Below are 19,169 nucleotides of genomic sequence, written 5' to 3'. Positions count from 1 at the left end.
TCTCTCTGCACCCCCCCCTCTTAATACGTTTGCTTTTTAATATATTCACTTTAATATCGTCATGATTTGTTGTTTTAAAATTGTAGTACTTTTGTATGGTGAGTGTTGCAAAAAAATCAAAATTTTGTGTGAGATTTCTATCTGTGGTGGGTGATAATAAGGATTCCCACATTTTTATTTACAACACATTTCTTTCTTCTTGATCTATCATATTAATAACCATTAATCATGTTTGAAATCACTTCCTTGTTAGTATTAAATGATAGATTGATCATTAGAGTTGATCATGAAAGCTTTAAAGATGATTTAAGTAGTGGAGTTACAACCGTTTCTACAACTTATCCAAGTTCAAATAATTTAAAATTTGAAATGGCAACCGATACTTTAATTCAATTAATCGATCAATTAGAAGCCAATCAATATCAATTAGAGAAAGTTGATGAATTAGATATGTTGGAACCATCTAATTGTATCTACATTTTATGTGAAAAGTTGATTAATTATCAAATGTGGTCATTAGATATATTAGGTTCAGAATTTAATTTACAATCAATGTTTAATTTATCAATCAATTTATTTAATAATAATTTAATCCGTATCGTGGGTGATTGTTGGGTATCATATGAATTGGATTTATTAAATCAACAATCTGAGATTGATTATCTGTCGGTTATGAATAAGATTTGTCAAATCAAATCTCAACAGTTTAGTTTCTCTCCCAGATTAAATTCTTTCCAAACTGATTTAATTTCTATCGATAAGTTAAGACATTCAAAACCTGCACCACCTTATAGATTTGGTATTAATAGATCTATCACAAATGGCAATGGTTATGGGTATGGTAATGATGAAAATGATGATGGAATAATGAATGCAGAGCCTGCTTTCAAAGTGGTTACTTCCAGAGTGTCCTTAAAACAAAGGGAAGTAAGTTGTTTGATTGGTAAAAATGGTGATAGATTAAATGCCTTGCGTTACGAGTCGAAATGTTTGATAAAAGTGTTACCTATCGCATCTTTAGATTCAAATTCAACCGTTACAGCTCTTACAACCACTGCCACCCCAAATTTTCAAAGAGTAACCACCACAACTTTATCCATTTCAAGAAGAGATATCCTTCAATCTATACTCATCAGAGGTTATCAATCCAACGTTGATCATGCTTTGAAATCAATTCAAAATATCATTGTAAATTATCGAAATAGTGATTCAAAATTTATTTGATTGCAAAATTAACATGGGGTCAATTGCCGGGTAAATCTCCCATCCCATAGTAAATTTGAGACTGTCATAGAATTTTTAATCATGTACCATCAAATGGCCATAACATCCAAACTGCAATAATTAACATAAGATGATGAAGTGAGGGATCACTAAAGCCAAAAAAAAAAGTGAAAAATTTTTTTTTTGTATGGTGAATTTTTTTTTTGGTTTGAAAGATCCTCTTCTGAATAAAATTTTCTCTTTTAATTCTTTTTCCCTTTCCTTCTTTTCTGAAATTCTTTTCTTTAGAAACTATCTATATTAAAGACTAGTATAATTAAAATGGCTGACGGTGTTTTCCAAGGTGCTATTGGTATCGATTTAGGTACTACCTACTCATGTGTTGCTACTTACGACTCAGCAGTCGAAATTATTGCCAATGAACAAGGTAACAGAGTTACTCCTTCTTTCGTCGCTTTCACTAGTGAAGAAAGATTAATTGGTGATGCTGCTAAAAATCAAGCTGCTTTAAACCCAAAGAACACTGTTTTCGATGCTAAACGTTTAATTGGTCGTGGTTTCGAAGATGAATCCGTTCAAAAAGATATTAAATCTTGGCCATTCAAAGTTATCGATTCTAACGGTAACCCATTAATTGAAGTTGAATATTTAGAAGAAACTAAAACCTTCTCTCCTCAAGAAATTTCTTCCATGGTTTTAACCAAAATGAAGGAAATTGCTGAAGCTAAAATTGGTAAAAAAGTTGAAAAAGCTGTTGTCACTGTCCCAGCTTATTTCAATGATGCTCAAAGACAAGCTACCAAGGATGCTGGTGCCATTGCTGGTTTAAACGTTTTACGTATTATCAATGAACCAACCGCTGCTGCCATTGCTTATGGTTTAGGTGCCGGTAAATCTGAAAAAGAAAGACATGTTTTAATTTTCGATTTAGGTGGTGGTACTTTCGATGTTTCCTTATTAAACATTACTGGTGGTGTTTTCACCGTTAAAGCTACTGCTGGTGACACCCATTTAGGTGGTCAAGATTTTGATACCAACTTATTAGAACATTTCAAAAAAGAATTCCAAAAGAAGACTGGTTCAGATATTTCTGATGATGCTAGAGCTTTAAGAAGATTAAGAACTGCTTGTGAACGTGCTAAGAGATCCTTATCTTCTGGTACTCAAACCACTGTTGAAATTGATTCTTTATTCGATGGTGAAGATTTCACTGCTAACATTACCAGAGCTAGATTTGAAGATATTAACTCTGCTTTATTCAAATCTACTTTAGACCCAGTTGAACAAGTCTTAAAAGATGCTAAAATTCCAAAAAATCAAGTTGATGAGGTTGTTTTAGTTGGTGGTTCTACCAGAATTCCAAAGGTTCAAAAATTATTATCTGATTTCTTTGACGGTAAACAATTAGAAAAATCTATTAACCCTGATGAAGCTGTTGCTTACGGTGCTGCTGTCCAAGGTGCTATTTTAACTGGTCAATCTACCTCTGAAGATACCAAAGATTTATTATTATTAGATGTTATTCCATTATCTTTAGGTGTTGCCATGCAAGGTAATGTTTTCGCTCCAGTTGTTCCAAGAAACACCACTGTTCCAACCATCAAGAGAAGAACTTTCACCACTGTTGCTGATCACCAAACCACCGTTCAATTCCCAGTTTACCAAGGTGAACGTGTTAACTGTACTGAAAACACTTTATTAGGTGAATTCGATTTAAAGAACATTCCACCAATGCAAGCTGGTGAACCAGTCTTAGAAGCTATCTTTGAAGTTGATGCTAATGGTATCTTAAAGGTCACTGCTGTTGAAAAATCAACTGGTAGATCTGCTAACATTACCATCTCTAACTCTATTGGTAGATTATCATCTGATGAAATTGAAAAGATGATCAATGATGCTGAAAAATTCAAATCATCCGATGATGCTTTCGCCAAGAGACATGAACAAAAACAAAAATTAGAAGCTTATGTTTCTTCTGTTGAATCTACTGTTACTGACCCAGTCTTATCTGCTAAATTAAAGAGATCAGCTAAAGAAAAGATTGAATCTGCTTTATCTGATGCTTTACAAACTTTAGAAATTGAAGACTCATCTGCTGATGATTACAGAAAGGCTGAATTAACCTTAAAGAGAGCTGTTACCAAAGGTATGGCCACCCGTTAAAATTAAAAAAATAGAAAAAAATTGTACTTAACTAAAAATTAATTAATTCTACTGTATATTTTTTCATATTTTTTGTCTATCATATATTTTTCATTCTTTTTTTATAATTTTCCGGGCTTCATAAATACATATCATTACGATAATTTGAAAATAAAAAATATCATTTATTTATATCTATCTATTTTAATATGTACAACTATTAAGTTTCATCTTCGTCATCTATAATATAATTACCCAATTTATCCATTTTAAGATTTTTAACTCCACTTTGTAATGCTTCGATAATCTTTTCATTTTCTTGATGTAAATTTTCTTCTTCTTCTTCATCGCCTTCGTCTTCGTCTTCAAGATCATATTCATTTGAGTCTTCGTCGTCATCTTCTTCATCTTCATCATCATCTTCTTCGTCATCGAGTTCACCTTCATCTTCATCTTCACCAGTATTCAATCTCATACTCATAACGGCTTGTTCCAAATCCTTATCTTCTCTTACCCCAGTTCTCTTCTTTGCATAACCTGAAGCTTTAACTTCAACATCTAAACTCTTTACTCTTTGAATATCACGTTCAAAGTCTGGATATGCGTATTTATAACCATCACCATAACCTTCAGTATCTAACATGGTAGGGTCTTGGGTTGGTTTATATCTGAATTTCTTTTCAAAAAATGATCTTATACCTTCCACATCTCTATCAAAGTATTGTTTGGCATCTACATGTTCAATAGACACACATTGAGGGAAATCAATAACCACGAAATCAAACTCATGATCTTTAACACTTTCATCATCTCTTATTATAATATTAAATTCATTAAAATCACAATGAATTAAACCATGATTAGCTAATTTAACAATGAAATTCATTAAATCAGAATATAATCTTTGATGGTTCTTATGTTTACGTAAATGTTTCATAGGCATTCCTTTAATCCATTCCATCATCACACAATGTCTTGAATAATCGAAAGGTTGAGGGACAGTGAAATCATTTTGATATAATATAGTCATGAATTCAAATTCCTTTTCGGCTGCTAATCTTGATAAATACATCCAATTTGATGTATGTTTATTCTTTAAATAATCTCTATTGTTCTTAACTGTTTTGAATGAGGTTCTTCCTAATCTATGAATCTTTAAAACTTTAGCAACTCCTTCTGGATCACTTACTGAATAAATATCTGATTCTTTACCCACCCCAATAGTAGTCCCCACAGAATATAAAGTTTCTCTATTTAACATTGATTTTAAAGCAAGGTAATCATACCCAGAGTAAGTCAATCTGAAACCATCATATTTGGCATTTCTTAATCTTGAAACAAGTTTTAATTTGGCTAAATCCCCAATAGATCGATTGGTACCAGTTACTGATCTTAATCCACCTAAAGTATGAATCAAAGTGGTTGGAACTAATTCGTGGTTTCTAGTCCCTAATTCCAAAGCTTGAAGTACTTTGAAATCATCAGAGGTCAAATACCTCATATGAGATGTATCTAACTTCATTGTTGTGTTATTGTTTTATGGATATGTTACTTGGCTATAACCACTTTAGATGAAAAAAATTGAGATGCTCTTCACTTTTGATTTTTTTTTTTCAACTTGGGTTTGGTTCCTGCGATAGTCAAATTTAAACTGCGAAATCAAAAACGTAAACAAACAGAGATCAAGTGATTATTGACACGAAGTGGCATTCACCAGAGATGTTTAAGAGGAGGACGATAAGGAAACTGGGAAGAAGTAGGCGACGCCAAAAGAGTCTTAGACCTAGAAATTCTTTTAAAGCTAGGCGAAAGGAGAAAGTACAGGTGCAGAATACAGATATCCTTGAAGGTATGCTGAAACTTGATACTACAAAGAATGATTTATTCTATTCTGATACCACAGCAACATTGCCATATCCATGGACAGATGTTCATCCCCTGATGAAATTGAATTCGAATGAACGTGTTCTGCTGATGTTAACCTTGAAACAAATATGTGCTGATAAAATTGCAACTGAAGTTGACCTGCTTGATGCATCTAATCTAGATCAAGTTCCCGAAAGTCTATGCTTAGTGATATGGAATAGAATCTTAGAGTTGAATAATGATTCATTTCTGGTATACACCATGTTTGCCAATAGGTTTAGTGAAACTCGCGTGGAAGGTTATACGTCTCATGACTTTTACCTGGAACATAATAAGTATGACTTACAACGATTAAGAAGAGATACGATTAATACGATCAGACCCATCAATGCTACATATTACAGAGTTGAAGTCATGCTTTCAAATGTGAATCTTACTAGTTTTGTTAAAAGAATCAAGGAATGTCAATTTACAAAATACGTGTTACTTAATCTATCACAAATGAATCCTAATCAATTCACTTATGATGATTATTTCATGATCTTTAATATCCCCAATTTAATAGCAATAGACCTTTCAAATAATGAAGTTATTGATGATAATTTCATACTTAATCTTTGTTCAACAATCAAACGATCAAAACTTTTGAATTTGAAGGCTGTTTTACTTAATGGTTGTCCAAAGGTAACTATAGCCGCGTTAAAGGCATTACAGGACCTTATTGATGAAGGTGTGGTAGGATGTTCTTTAAGGCTCATAGAAAGTGACTTTCACTTAGTCAATCCAACGACGTACTGGAGGAGTTTTCCTGGCCAGAATCATCTATCAACCTTACCTCTAGGAATGAAAGCGTTTTATAGTCATAGTTCCAAATCGATCGTTAATGACGGAATTAAGACACGTACTGAAAGTAAGTTTGAAAAGTATGGTCATTCCAATAAAACAGCAATCCTAGACTTTCACATCGGTAGAGGGAATTTCACGCCTAGTAATCATGTTGCAAATAAAGAGTATATGACCCTGGCCTGGAAAGATATTCAACGGAAAAACAACAATTCAAGAGGATACTTATATATCAAGGATGCAAATTTACACAAGGTAGAGGTCAAAAAACCTATCATGAAGACTGAAGTTAAACAAGAACAAATTCCTGATAAAGAAAATGTACTGACTGTACCTACCAAGAGAAAACTTGTTAAGCGCTTAATAAAGCCAAATATTAAAAGCTTCTTTGCTCTATAATTAACGTAATTAACTCTTTTTAATGAAACTAATGTACAATATATATTAATGAAATGCAAAAATTAAGAGTAGTATACAATACTATACGATGAAATTCTTTTTTTTTATGGATCCCTTTTCCAAAGTAAATCTTTTAAAATTTTATTACCATCTTGATTATTAATACTCAGTCCTGGTTTTCCTAGGGAAATAGGAGATGGTGAATTCACTTCTGATGAATAAATAGATTGAAATCCACCTGATTGTGAAGGTTTATTGGAAGATGATTGATTACCTGAACCACCATTCTTATTGTTTAATAATGCTAATAAATTTTGACCTTGAGAATTCAGTTTGGAAGCAGCAGTTGAACCAGTATTAGTGAGATTATTCTTATCTGGTGAACTGAAAAGTCCATTTAATGATTCACCAGGTTTCAAAAGTCTTACTTTTCCACCTTTGGGTTCAACTTTTGATTCGATGAAAAAATCTCTTGGTTGAGTATATCCTATTTCTTGAGTGGTATTACTTTTAGGAACATATGAATCGATTAAATGATCAACATCTTCTTCATCACTTTCGATATCAAAACTACGGAAACTAGATTTTCCTAATATTTCTTTATTTAAGGCGTCAAAGTCGTTAAAATCTTCAAAATCCTCAAAATCTTCAAATTCAACTTGATTATCTTCAACGACCGGTACTGGCACTGGAGCTGGCACTGAAGCTGGAGCTGGAATTGGTGCTGAAGTAGGTTTACTTAATAATCCTAATAATTGAGTAGAATGCTTATTTGGACTTTGAGGTTTTGAATTATCATTAGGTACTTGAGATACTGAAGTTCGTTTCAGTGAAAGTAAATTAAGGAATTGATTTGGTGAATTTGATTCAGCCACTGGAACTTCTGATGATTTAGTCTTATGTAATAATGATAATAAATTCTTTCCATGTTGAGAACCCTCAGAATTTTGAGATGGAAGAAGTGGAACAACTGGTGTTGATACTGCTGATGAAGTAGTCTTATGCAACATGCCGAGAAGATCCTTGGAGGCGTTATTCACATCAATAGCTTTTGGCGCTACTGGAACAGTTGTAGCGGTGGTTATGGAAGTAGTAGAAGGAGCAGCAGTAGTTGTATTACTTGGTTGAGGACTTGGTTTTAATAAGTCAAGGAGATTCTTCGAATGTTGTGAAGGAGCAGCATTAGTATGATTAATTTCAGGTTGAGTCTGTTTTGGAGGTTCGACTTTTTTAGATTGAGGATTACCTATCAAACTCAATAAATGATTTTTAGAGGGTTGTGATTGGGATGGTGGAGGTTGATCAGAAGATCTTTTTAAAATAGTAATTTTCTTCCCTGATGAGGATGGTTGTTGTATACTTGAAGAATCCCTTTGAGATTGTTCGAGTTCATTCAGAGGAATTGACGAACCGTGACCATTAATCGTATTTAAAATACCATTACCTTCACTTGATGAGGAACTCTTCTTATTTAAAATATTAAGGATGCTTCGACTATCAGCTTCAGGTTTAGAACTAGGTTTAGATAAAAGACCCATGATATCTTTACCTGCGGAAGAAGGAACACTCGAACTAGAAGTTGGTTCCGGTTTTTCCTTAGTTTTGGAATTAAGAAGGGATAATAATTCTCTTGGATTTGATTCGGATGATTTACCTATTTCCCTAGGTTTTTGTAACGAACTTGGATTTGGTTGTTGAGAAACATAATTGGCATTTGGAGTGACTTCATTAAGAGGGATCATTTGAGCTGGAGTTGGGATTGGAGTAATGATAGGTGGGAATGGAGGATACATACCTCCCATTGGAGGAAGCATAGGACCAGGGTTATAGAATTGATAATTTGGAGGAGGGACAAAAAATGGAATTTGATTTTGAACATGTTGAGGAAGAGCAAATTGAACGAAATTTTGTTGGGGAGGAGGTATACCACCTGGGATAGGTACTACATCTTGAGATTCACCATCTTCCTTTGGTTTAACATGTTGTAAGATATTTAATAATTCTCTTCCTAAATCAGCATTAGTTTGAGAGGCATTATCCGTAATGCCTAATAATTGTTTCAAACCAACTTCGGCCTTTAACATTAATTCTTCTTCATTGAATACACCTCTATTCTTATTAATCCATTTAGTTAATGGTTTTATAATGGACGATACTACGAAATAATTATTTGGTTTAACTTTAATACTTTTTGATAATGATTGAATATCATGCCATTTAATTTCTCTAATTTCATTTCTTACTAAAGGTTGGAAATCAAAATCTTCAGGAACATTTCTTGCTAAATAAATCTTAAAATTCTTTCCATGAATAGTACGTTCTATAACATCATTTTCATTAACATAATCAGTAGCATCAAAGCTTGTTTCTTCTTTAACTTCTCTTATGGCACAATCTAGATCTTGTTCATCTTTTGATATTTTTCCTCTTGGAAATGACCAAGTATTTGATTCTGTTCCTTTCACCAAAATCGCTTTAGTTAAATCTTTATTAAAAAGAGCAATTCCTCTTACAGGGATGATTGATTTATATTTCCCAAATCTTGAAATCGCTTCAGATGGATCACCCCATTTCCAAATCAAAGGACATTTAGTTAAGAAGGCGGAACAGAACCCTTTCATCTTCATACTGGGTAACAGAGGGTTTAATTGTCTTAAGAAATCAGTATAAAACCATTGAGCTTCTTCAACTTGAAAGAATACTCTTTCAATCGATGATAAATCTTCCGGTGGAACATTGACTAAAAACCTCACGAGTAAATCCTCTACGGCTAGATCTAGCGATGAATTCGCTAACCCATCACGCAACTGTATGGACATGATATGAATATGATATGATTGATGATGATTGAATGTGTGGTTGTAAGCGTAATATTTGGATTGGTCCTCTTTGGATATAGATTGATTGTTGATTCATATTTTTATGGGTATGGAATGGGTTCAAAGTGCGGGTAACACAAAATATTCTGCCCATACTAAAAAATCAAGCTAAATAGATCAAATCTATTCTAACTAAGTAAGGAAGTACAATTACCAGTTATATCATGATGAATAAGAATATAATACGAACATTGTCTTGTGGTAGAACACTTCTTAATGAGAAGAAACCTGCTTTCAATTTACCATTTGTAAAGACGATATCAGAAGCTACCAAATCACCGATTAGAGAATCAATACCGATTAAAAGACCAATTGGATTACCAGAACCAACGATTATAAATAAACATGCTGGATCACTTAGTATGGGCAATCTCTTTAAGGAGATCTTCAGTAGTGAAGGTAGAGATAAACGAAGAGAACTGTTGAATTATGATCTCAAACATTCTATTTTATATGAAAGTAAATCATTTTTAAATACGAAGGGGAAGATTTTCACTCCACCCATATCATATTTTAAGAAGGAGAAATCAAGATATTTTGCCAATTTCAAGGGTCATAGATTGATTGAACCAGATATTAACTTTTATGATCTTTTAAAGGGGAAAGTGAATGTGGTGAGAGTTTATTCAAAGCAATCTGCGTTTGATTGTGTTAAATCATATTTTGAAATTGATGGGAAAGATTTAGCAGGGAAAGATTATAATGAATTTTTAACAAAGTTCAATAGATCACAAATCATTGATATTAATTTACCTTATAGATGGTATGAAGGATACTTTTTAAATCAATCTAAGAAATCTATTTTAAAGAGATTACCTAAGGAAAGGTATGGAAATTATTTTATATTACCATTACAAGAACTTCCATATAAAGTGAGAGAAGAATTGATGTGTGATAACATGTGTGCCGGATACATTTATGTTATTGATGAAGATGGAAAGATTAGATGGTGTACCAGTGGTAAAGCCAATGACGAAGAATTAGAGTTTTTATGGATGTGTCTTGAAAGATTAGAAAAGGAATTAGATATTGAAGAAGTTGATCAAGTTAAGACTGACAAAGTTGAATGAATAGATATATCTTGTACATAGAAAGAGAAGTTCAATATATAAAGGGATATGAATTGAAGTAGTTGTAAGTTTTGCAGCCTTGAGTTACCCGCATTACACCACCACCACCCAAATTTCTTCTGTGGCCCATCATCGTAAACGAAAAAATTGAATAATTTACCATATACTTAAACTCTTTCACTATACAATTATCTAATTCAATCAGTAATAATACAATGAATTATTATAGATAATAACTTACAAATGGTATGTTTTGAATCACATTCATAATCAATCAAAAGATATAACAATGATAATGATGAACTTTTCAATTGGGAATCTCTCTGACAATCCAAAATAAACTCATGGAGAAAAACACTTATAATTGATATCTGATCTTGTTAAGTTAACTGTCTTTCATATTGATTATTTGATAATTGAATTCTGTTTATTGAATCATAAATACTAACTAATTATAGATTGTTTACTACTTTAATTATGATAAAGTCATATATGTGGTACTATTGTAGTCGTGTTGTTGTAGAATTAGTATATGATTATCTATGAGTGCGGTGATTCACCATTTTGGTAACTAGGGCTTTAACCCTTGACTTAACAAATATCCACGTGATCATAAATGATCAGATTTCTCATAGTAATTTTTTTTTTCTTACCAGTTGGAGGTATCGCGAAACAATTTTTGAAAATTTAATTATATCATAATTTTATTATCAACTGGTTTTAAAGAAAGTATCAACGTCAATAACTATAATCCAAGATGTCTACTCCAATCAACAAGGAAAAGGTCGAACAAGAACAAGAACAAATCCACAAGATTAGAATCACTTTAACTTCCACCAAAGTTAAACAATTAGAAAACGTTTCTGCCAACATTATTAAAAATGCTAAACAAAACGATATTGTTAAAAAGGGTCCTGTTAGAATGCCAACTAAAGTCTTAAAGATCACCACCAGAAAAACTCCAAATGGTGAAGGTTCTAAGACCTGGGATACTTATGAAATGAGAATCCACAAGAGAGTTATTGATTTACAAGCTCCAGCTACCATTGTTAAGAGAATTACTCAAATCACCATCGAACCAGGTGTGGATGTTGAAGTTACCATTGCTGCTTAAGCAGGTTAACCACTCAAACTTCTAAAATGGTCTACCTTTAATCACTCCTATCATTCATCATCATTCATTTACGGTCTTCATATTCAAATTTTACTCATTATCAATCATAGATCAATAATTATTCTTTTTTATACTATTTTTTCAATTATCATTCTTTATTTTTTATTAGAAGAGACATTATGTCCAAAAGCTCTAGGCGTACCGTACATTTTAGTTAATGTACAGACGTTGAAGGTGCCAGCTATCAGGTTTTGGTATAATAAGATTCATTATGTTATAAGTTTTTAAAAGAAATGGAATGAAAAATTATAAATACCTGAAATTAAATTTATTGTCTACTATATTGATTATTAATTTGTATTATGTTTACTCGTGGATGATTTTTGATATTGATAGTTGTTTTTATTACTGTATATTTACTTTATTCATATATATTTACCTTTAATTAATACATATGTTACGGTTCATTCATACTAAACTATTATTACTTTCTATATAAAATGTAACCCAAGATAGTTAACTCTAAATTTAGTGATAACTTTTGGTCAAAAGTACACGACCCCTCTCCTGTGCGTCGTCTCCATTAAATCTAAAATTGGGGATGGATGGATAATTGATAACCCTTACTGTAAAACTCATATACCATATTCCTGTCATTGAACTAGAACTAGAGGTTGAAGAACAAGAAGAATAACATCTTATCATCAGGTTCAATCCATCTATCTATCTATCATGGTTTACGTTTTGGCTGTTAGATCCCGACTTTTATATGTGACTAATAAGCAATTACAATCCATAAATCGAAGATTGGTAACTTCAGCATCAAACCAATCTACAAGGTTATTGAAAGGGAATAGAAATGGTTTAATTGGTAACACCAAGATAAGACGCAGTAGCAGCAGTAGTAGTAGTGCTAATAGCTCTACTGTCACTGCCAATCCAACATCATCTACACATAATCAACAACAACATCAATATCAACAACAAAGTACAGGTAGCAACAACAAACTATTTAGAAAGAAAAATGTAGCTTTGGTATCTGGCATCATAATAGTAGGGTCCTATATCACCTTCAATCAATCCAATTATTATAATTTAGATACGTTACCTCCTTATGGAACTAATACGGGTCCAAATGGAACTTCACCATTTAGTACCCCTAATTCGAAATTAATTCATTCACCCAATGCCATTAATGATGCCAAATATTTCTCCACCTCTACATCATCCATGCATCAAAAGGATGGTATAAGTCATCAACAACATAAAGAAGGAGTGTTTTTATTGAATGAAGAACAAGTGAGTTCAAAATTAAGACAATTTGAAGAAAGTTACTTTGTTAATCGTGGTAAAGGGATAACAAGATATGATATTTGTCAAGTCGCATCGAATTCTCCTATTGAAGATGATAGAGCCGAAGAAATTGTTCAAGTACCTATTTTACAAGATAATAATATCAAAACTTCTACCGATTGGATGTTTTTTGGAATTTTCGATGGTCATGGAGGTTGGACTACTAGTAGTAAATTAAGAGATCAATTAATTACTTATATCATTCATGAATTAGGAACCATTTTCAAACCGGCTCCAAATGAAGAAAATTTAAGATTTGTTCCTAATAGTGCAACCATAGATCAAGCAATTAAGAATGGATTTTTAAAATTAGATCATGAAATCGTTAATAAAAACATTGAAAAATTATTAAATGATAATAATAAAGCTAAAGCTGCTGAATTATTAATGCCGGCATTATCAGGTTCATGTGCTTTACTTTCATTTTATGATACCAATTCAAAATTATTAAAAGTGGCCGTAACAGGTGATTCAAGAGCTTTATTGGGGTCATTTAAAGATAATCATTGGACAGTAAGACAATTAAGTATTGATCAGACTGGATCAAATCCAACTGAAGTAGCAAGAATCATTAGTGAACATCCTGATGAACCAAAAGTTATTAGAAATGGTAGAGTATTAGGAAGTTTAGAACCTACAAGAGCCTTTGGTGATTGTAGATATAAATTACCGGCTGGAATTCAAGAACGTATTTATAAACAATTCTTTGGAAAAAGATTACCAAATCATTTACAATCTCCTCCTTATGTTACAGCTGAACCGGTTATAACTACTACCAAGATTAATCCTGAAAATAATGATTTCTTAGTGATGGCTTCTGATGGATTATATGAAATGTTAACTAATGAAGAAATTGTTGGTTTAGTAGTTAAATGGATGGAAAAGGAAAAATTAATTAAACCTCAAACATCATTTTGGAATATCTTTGGATCAACTGAAAATAAATTACCTGAAGTTTCTGATGTTACTAATGATAAATCATCAAAGAAGCCGATCAGAAAGACAAAACCTTCAACTGGTGCTTTCTTATTGGAAGATAAGAATGTATCGACTCATTTAATTAGAAATGCATTATCAAATGGTGGATCTCGTGAACAAACCACGATGTTAATTTCAATTCCAAACCCTGTATCAAGAAGATATAGAGATGATTTAACTGTCACGGTGGTGTTTTTTGGTGATGGTCAAACTGGTGAAAATGAACAAGGAAAATTAGAAATCAATGCTGATGCCACGGCTGGTGGTCCAGCTGCTTCTAAGCCAAAATTATAATCTCGTAATCTCATAAAACTTACATATATAGTCAAAACATACTCTTTATTTATCGTCATCACTCTTACAGTTTCTTTTTTTATTATATCTATTCACATGTTAATGGTTCGTTTAAGTCATTGACATATATCTTATTTATATAACATAAAAAATACCTAGATTCTTATTCCGTATTCCTACTTTTGCCAAATTTAGATAATGGTAATTTTCTTTAGTTCTGTAAGGATGAAGCGATTTGCCCCACACATCAAAAAATGGAAAAATGTTTTTGAACCGAGCATATGAGAATTTAAAGTTGACCAATTTAGAAATTGAATTGATAATTTTGATCTCTCTCTTTAAAGAATTATTAACCATATAGATTGAAAATTACATCAATGTCGACTTCAGGTATAGATACTCAAGACATAAAGAAGGAAAGTGTTGTCTCCTCGGAAGTTAAGCCTGAAACAACGACTGGTTCAGAAGGTATTTCCGTTAAGGAAACTACAACTACCACTGTCACAGCTACCGTTGAATCTGGAGCTACTCGTGCAAATGATGATGATTTAGATGATTTAGATGATCTTTTAGATGACTTCGCTGACGATGTGTTGAATAAACCTCCGGGATCAGCATTGGAAGCTAAAGATGATGCTAATAAAAGCATCACTATCCCAGTTACTGGTGGTGCTGAGCCACCTACTGATGAATTTAAATCTGGAATTGAAGAATTAATGAAAGATTTAAATATAGAAGATGATGAAACTAAAGGACAATTCGAAAGTTTAGTTAAACAATTTGAATTAAATCATAGAGAAGAAGTTGAACAAGAAGAAAAGAAACCTCATAATTTCGAATACGTTATGAAGGAGACCATGGAAAGATTAAAGAAATCAGGTGAAACCGTCGATGAAAAGATAAAAAATGATCCATCCAGTGCTAATCCTGAAGATATGTTATCTCAATTATTAGCTGGATTCGGTGGTGGCCCTTCAGGGGGTCCATCTGGAGATTTTGATATGTCTAAATTATTAGTGGATATGTTAGAACAATTATCTTCTAAAGAAGTCTTATACGAACCAATAAAGGATCTTAATACTAAATTCCCTGATTATTTAAAAGAAAATAAAGATAAAATCTCAGAATCTCAATATACCAATTATAGTAAACAATATGATATAACTAATCAAATATTAGCCGTATTTGATAATTCAACATTTGATGATGAAAACAAAGAACAAAGAGATAAAGTCAATACTTTATTAGAATCATTACAAGAATTAGGTCAACCTCCAACTGAGTTAGTCGGTGATTCCAATGATTTTCCAGGATTTGGTGGATTAGGTGGATTAGGAGGTGGAAAAGCTGGTGCTGGTGCTGGTGGTGATGATCCATTTAATTTCGATTCAAAGGATTTACCTCCAAATTTCGAAAAAGAATTAGAAGAAGGTTGTAAACAACAATGATCTCCTTGTTTCCCTTGTTATTTATTATTATTTCCTCTATAACTTGTTTATATATTATCTCCCTTTTTGCTTAATAATAATACTTTCTATTACAACTATAAATAAATATAATGTATATATACTTTCGCTTCATACATTTAAACCACTTCTTTTGGAAAATTCTTGATAATAATCCAACATTTCTGCTGTAATACCTTTAGAAATGCCGCTTATAGCATGGTCAAAATGTCTTTTTACAACTTGATTAGCTTCTTTATCTTCCATGATAGCGGCTAATCCAGCTTCTTGACATAATAAAGCCACTTCAGCTCCAGAACATCCATCAGTTAAGTGAGCGTATGTTTCAAGTTGGATCTCATCCTTATCTAAATTGAATTTTGAACAACCTTTAGATAATATTTGTAAACGTGCTTCATAATCAGGTGGAGCAATATATATATGACGATCAAGTCGTCCTGGTCTTAATAAAGCAGGATCAATTTCGGTGGGTTTATTGGTAGCGGCAACTATGACAACCCCTTTCAATTCCTCGACTCCATCTATTTCATTTAATAATGATGTTAATACATTCAGAGATGCAGATGTAGTACTTGAATCTCTATCACCAGATATAGCATCAATTTCATCAAAGAATATAATAGAAGGTGATGCAGTTCTAGCCTTTCTGAATATTTCTCTAATCGTTCTTTCTGATTCACCCACATATTTATTAAAGATTTCCGGACCTTTAACTGCCAAGAAGTTTAATCCTGATTCTGTGGCTAATGCCTTGGCCGTTAAAGTCTTTGAACAACCAGGTGGACCATAAAGTAATACACCCTTAGGTGCCAGTACACCTAAGTTCTGGAATGATTTCGATGCTTCAAGTGGTAATTGCACCACTTCAATAAGTTTTTTCTTTAATTCCTCTTGTCCCCCAATATCAGACCAATATACTTTTGGCATTTCTAAGAATATTTCTCTCATGGCTGATGGTCTTATTTCTGGAAGTGCTTCTAAAACATCATCTATATTAACTTTAATCTCCAGTTGAGGTATACTCAATTTTAATCCTCTATTAATGGCTTTCATGACTGCTTCTCTACATAATGCAGTTAAATCAGCTCCAACATACCCATGAGTCTTTGAAGCGGCTAATGCTATATCCTCTTTAGATAATGCACATTTTGAAGAATTCATCTTTTCAAATAATTTAATTAAAATCTCCAATCTTGCATCGGCATCCGGTATACCGATTTCAACTTCTTGATCGAATCTACCTGGTCTTCTTAAGGCAGCATCAATGGAGTTAGGACGATTGGTAGCTCCAACTACTACGATTCTACCACTTTCACCTAATCCATCCATCATGGTCAACATAGTTGCTACTACTCTTGATTCTGTTTCTCCACTATCATCAGAATTACGACTAGGGACTAATGAATCAATTTCATCCATGAAAATTATTGATGGTTGGAATTTTCGTGCTTCGATAAATATATCTCTAATAGCTTCTTCAGTTTCTCCTAAATACTTGGAGACAATAGATGGTCCGTTAACGGTAAGAACATGGGCATTTGCTTCATTGGCCACACATCTCAAAAGCATGGTCTTACCTGTACCTGGTGGACCGTGTAATAATACTCCTCTAGGAGGTGATATTCCAAAATCAGAAAATAATGTAGGATTGTGCAATGGTAAGTTTATACTTGATTTTAATAATTCAATCTGTTTTGATAATCCACCAACTTCTGAATAATTTGATAAATTTGGTAATTGAGGGAATTTGCTCTTTGATGGACCTGATAAATCGCTCTTATTGAGATTTACTTTTGATTTGTTGTAAAGATAGGTGGGGGATACTGTTTCACTGATCACTGCTCCGCTTTCATCGCTGATAGAAAGCTTTTGCAATGCTTGTTCGACTGATTCTTCTTCATTTATGTCTATTATTTGTAGTTGTACTTTCTCTTTGTTATCATCTACCGATATTTCCACATCAATAGTCAAACCTGGGGAAACTAGCCCTATGTCATTCAAAGCTTTGTCAACAACTTGCTTCATTTCAGTAGTGAGCTCATACACATTCTCATCATCTGAACCTAACCTCACAGCAAGTGAATTGGCATATGCGGGTTGTTTACTATACTTTATGATGTTGATTCTATCACCTAATAGAAGACCTCCTAAGGCTCTTAAATTGGATGATATTAAGATTATATTCTTATCCAATATATCATCATCGTTATGAATGGTTGCTAAAACTCCTGGAAGTCCACTATCTGATTTCGATAAGTATACAAACCCTCCAGTTTGTATCTCTAATGCTTGAAGTATTTCTGATTGTATATACACCTTTACCAAACTCTTATTGTCTGACTTAAGCGAAGGCCTCACTATGAAACTTTTAGGGATCTTTACTTTCTTAGCTGGACTTGAATCTGTAGGAACTGGTGTTCCTGCCTTCTTCTTTGAGCTCGAAGTCTTCGACGACATTGCTGTTTGTGGTTAATTGATAGCTTTAATGATTTCACAGCTAGCTATATACTATTTAAAAAATTACCCATTAGAGATGCGAGATGGTAAACAAAAAATAAATTTTCATTTTCAGTACTCAAATATCTGACATCTAAAAAAGACTGTAACGAACCTCTATTGCATGCCATATCCATCCAACCAACTTCATAATTCATATATTGATATGCTACTACGACTAAATGGTCAGCTGCTAAGAGTCATACGAAGATGCCCGTCTCGTTCATTATCTACTTCCATATCAATGGTCCCTGAAGTACTGCTGGCTGATCTCTACCTTTGCAACACCAAGGCAAACTCTAAGGCAAGAGTTACCTATGATGGTATGAAACCATCGTTTTATAGTCATTCCCTGATAGACTTCAATTCACAATTTATAGACAGAAAAGGTTTAGGTAATAGCAAACATATTTTACAAGTGTTAGAGGAAGATCCAGACTTTGAAGAATTCTTGAATAAGAGAACAGATCCGATTCAGTCCTTTTTAGGAGATAAATTCCCACTTCTGTTGAATGAAAAGTTAAGTATTATGTGTGGATTAACAAATTTGGAACTCGATTTCGATAATGGTGATGAAACAAGTTCTCGACAGAATAATTTCTCCACTTCGAAAGTTAGTTACGAAACCGATACGCTTAGGGTCCTTGGACGATCTTTCATTTCATTGAATGTAAAACTTCAAACAGTTTATATGGATGAAAGGTACCTTTCATCTCCATCGGGTGACTTGGCTGAAGAACTCGATTTATTTCACAATTCAGATATCGTAGTTACCGAATTCATGAAGCGAAACTTATTATACAAAGCAGTGTTACCTTTTAAGGGTGTTAGTAGGTTAGGTCCAAGATACAGAATGCAATTCGGTGACATGCGAGAGAAGATCTTAGATGCTACATCGGTTGGAAGTTTCTATACAATGGTGGGATTACTTTGCAAAAAATTCAAAAAAGAAGACATTCAAGAGGAAATACTAATGGGTAAAATTATAAATGGAAATTTGGGTCTCATTCAATTGGCAGTGGAATTGTATAAAGATAAATCTTAA

The 19,169-nt window shown here is 32.9% G+C and overlaps 11 protein-coding genes across 11 annotated transcripts; 8 read left to right on the top strand and 3 right to left on the bottom strand. All coding sequences in view use genetic code 12, as the record gives it.

Annotated features, from left to right (window-relative positions):
- Positions 1–77: 77 nt before the first annotated feature.
- On the top strand, positions 78–1,385 carry DFJ63DRAFT_118686 (uncharacterized protein). The gene has a single exon (XM_064903280.1). It carries the CDS (start codon positions 229–231, stop codon positions 1,222–1,224), a length of 996 nt encoding a protein of 331 aa, XP_064762774.1. The 5' UTR covers positions 78–228; the 3' UTR covers positions 1,225–1,385.
- On the top strand, positions 1,385–3,486 carry SSB1 (Hsp70 family ATPase). The gene has a single exon (XM_064903278.1). The coding sequence runs from the start codon at positions 1,546–1,548 to the stop codon at positions 3,385–3,387; it is 1,842 nt and encodes a 613-aa protein (XP_064762773.1). The 5' UTR covers positions 1,385–1,545; the 3' UTR covers positions 3,388–3,486.
- RIO2 (protein kinase) lies at positions 3,257–4,986 on the bottom strand. The gene has a single exon (XM_064903293.1). The coding sequence runs from the start codon at positions 4,886–4,888 to the stop codon at positions 3,587–3,589; it is 1,302 nt and encodes a 433-aa protein (XP_064762772.1). The 5' UTR covers positions 4,889–4,986; the 3' UTR covers positions 3,257–3,586.
- On the top strand, positions 4,987–6,526 carry DFJ63DRAFT_118666 (uncharacterized protein). Its single transcript, XM_064903277.1, has one exon. It carries the CDS (start codon positions 5,086–5,088, stop codon positions 6,472–6,474), a length of 1,389 nt encoding a protein of 462 aa, XP_064762771.1. The 5' UTR covers positions 4,987–5,085; the 3' UTR covers positions 6,475–6,526.
- Positions 6,527–6,578: 52 nt separating this feature from the next.
- On the bottom strand, positions 6,579–9,293 carry DCP2 (decapping enzyme complex catalytic subunit; the record flags this gene model as incomplete). Its single annotated transcript, XM_064906037.1, has 1 exon — positions 6,579–9,293. The coding sequence occupies one exon, from the start codon at positions 9,291–9,293 to the stop codon at positions 6,579–6,581; it is 2,715 nt and encodes a 904-aa protein (XP_064762770.1).
- A 224-nt stretch (positions 9,294–9,517) lies between these two features.
- Positions 9,518–10,423, top strand: DFJ63DRAFT_312757 (uncharacterized protein; the record flags this gene model as incomplete). Its single annotated transcript, XM_064906036.1, has 1 exon — positions 9,518–10,423. One exon carries the CDS (start codon positions 9,518–9,520, stop codon positions 10,421–10,423), a length of 906 nt encoding a protein of 301 aa, XP_064762769.1.
- Positions 10,424–10,883: 460 nt separating this feature from the next.
- Positions 10,884–12,011, top strand: RPS20 (40S ribosomal protein uS10). The gene has a single exon (XM_064906953.1). It carries the CDS (start codon positions 11,181–11,183, stop codon positions 11,535–11,537), a length of 357 nt encoding a protein of 118 aa, XP_064762768.1. The 5' UTR covers positions 10,884–11,180; the 3' UTR covers positions 11,538–12,011.
- PTC5 (type 2C protein phosphatase) lies at positions 11,904–14,351 on the top strand. The gene has a single exon (XM_064903281.1). The coding sequence runs from the start codon at positions 12,270–12,272 to the stop codon at positions 14,160–14,162; it is 1,893 nt and encodes a 630-aa protein (XP_064762767.1). The 5' UTR covers positions 11,904–12,269; the 3' UTR covers positions 14,163–14,351.
- On the top strand, positions 14,352–15,675 carry PEX19 (Pex19p). The gene has a single exon (XM_064903282.1). The coding sequence runs from the start codon at positions 14,540–14,542 to the stop codon at positions 15,608–15,610; it is 1,071 nt and encodes a 356-aa protein (XP_064762766.1). The 5' UTR covers positions 14,352–14,539; the 3' UTR covers positions 15,611–15,675.
- Positions 15,676–15,739: 64 nt separating this feature from the next.
- Positions 15,740–18,085, bottom strand: DFJ63DRAFT_322596 (AAA family ATPase; the record flags this gene model as incomplete). Its single annotated transcript, XM_064907444.1, has 1 exon — positions 15,740–18,085. The coding sequence occupies one exon, from the start codon at positions 18,083–18,085 to the stop codon at positions 15,740–15,742; it is 2,346 nt and encodes a 781-aa protein (XP_064762765.1).
- Positions 18,086–18,368: 283 nt separating this feature from the next.
- Positions 18,369–19,169, top strand: DFJ63DRAFT_334973 (uncharacterized protein; the record flags this gene model as incomplete). Its single annotated transcript, XM_064908134.1, has 1 exon — positions 18,369–19,169. The coding sequence occupies one exon, from the start codon at positions 18,369–18,371 to the stop codon at positions 19,167–19,169; it is 801 nt and encodes a 266-aa protein (XP_064762764.1).

Source organism: Scheffersomyces coipomensis, assembly GCF_036884675.1.
Source record: "Scheffersomyces coipomensis strain NRRL Y-17651 chromosome Unknown DFJ63scaffold_3, whole genome shotgun sequence".
Lineage (NCBI taxonomy): Eukaryota > Fungi > Ascomycota > Pichiomycetes > Serinales > Debaryomycetaceae > Scheffersomyces > Scheffersomyces coipomensis.
Note: the sequence above shows the minus strand (reverse complement) of the source record. Positions and strands in the feature narration are given on the sequence as shown.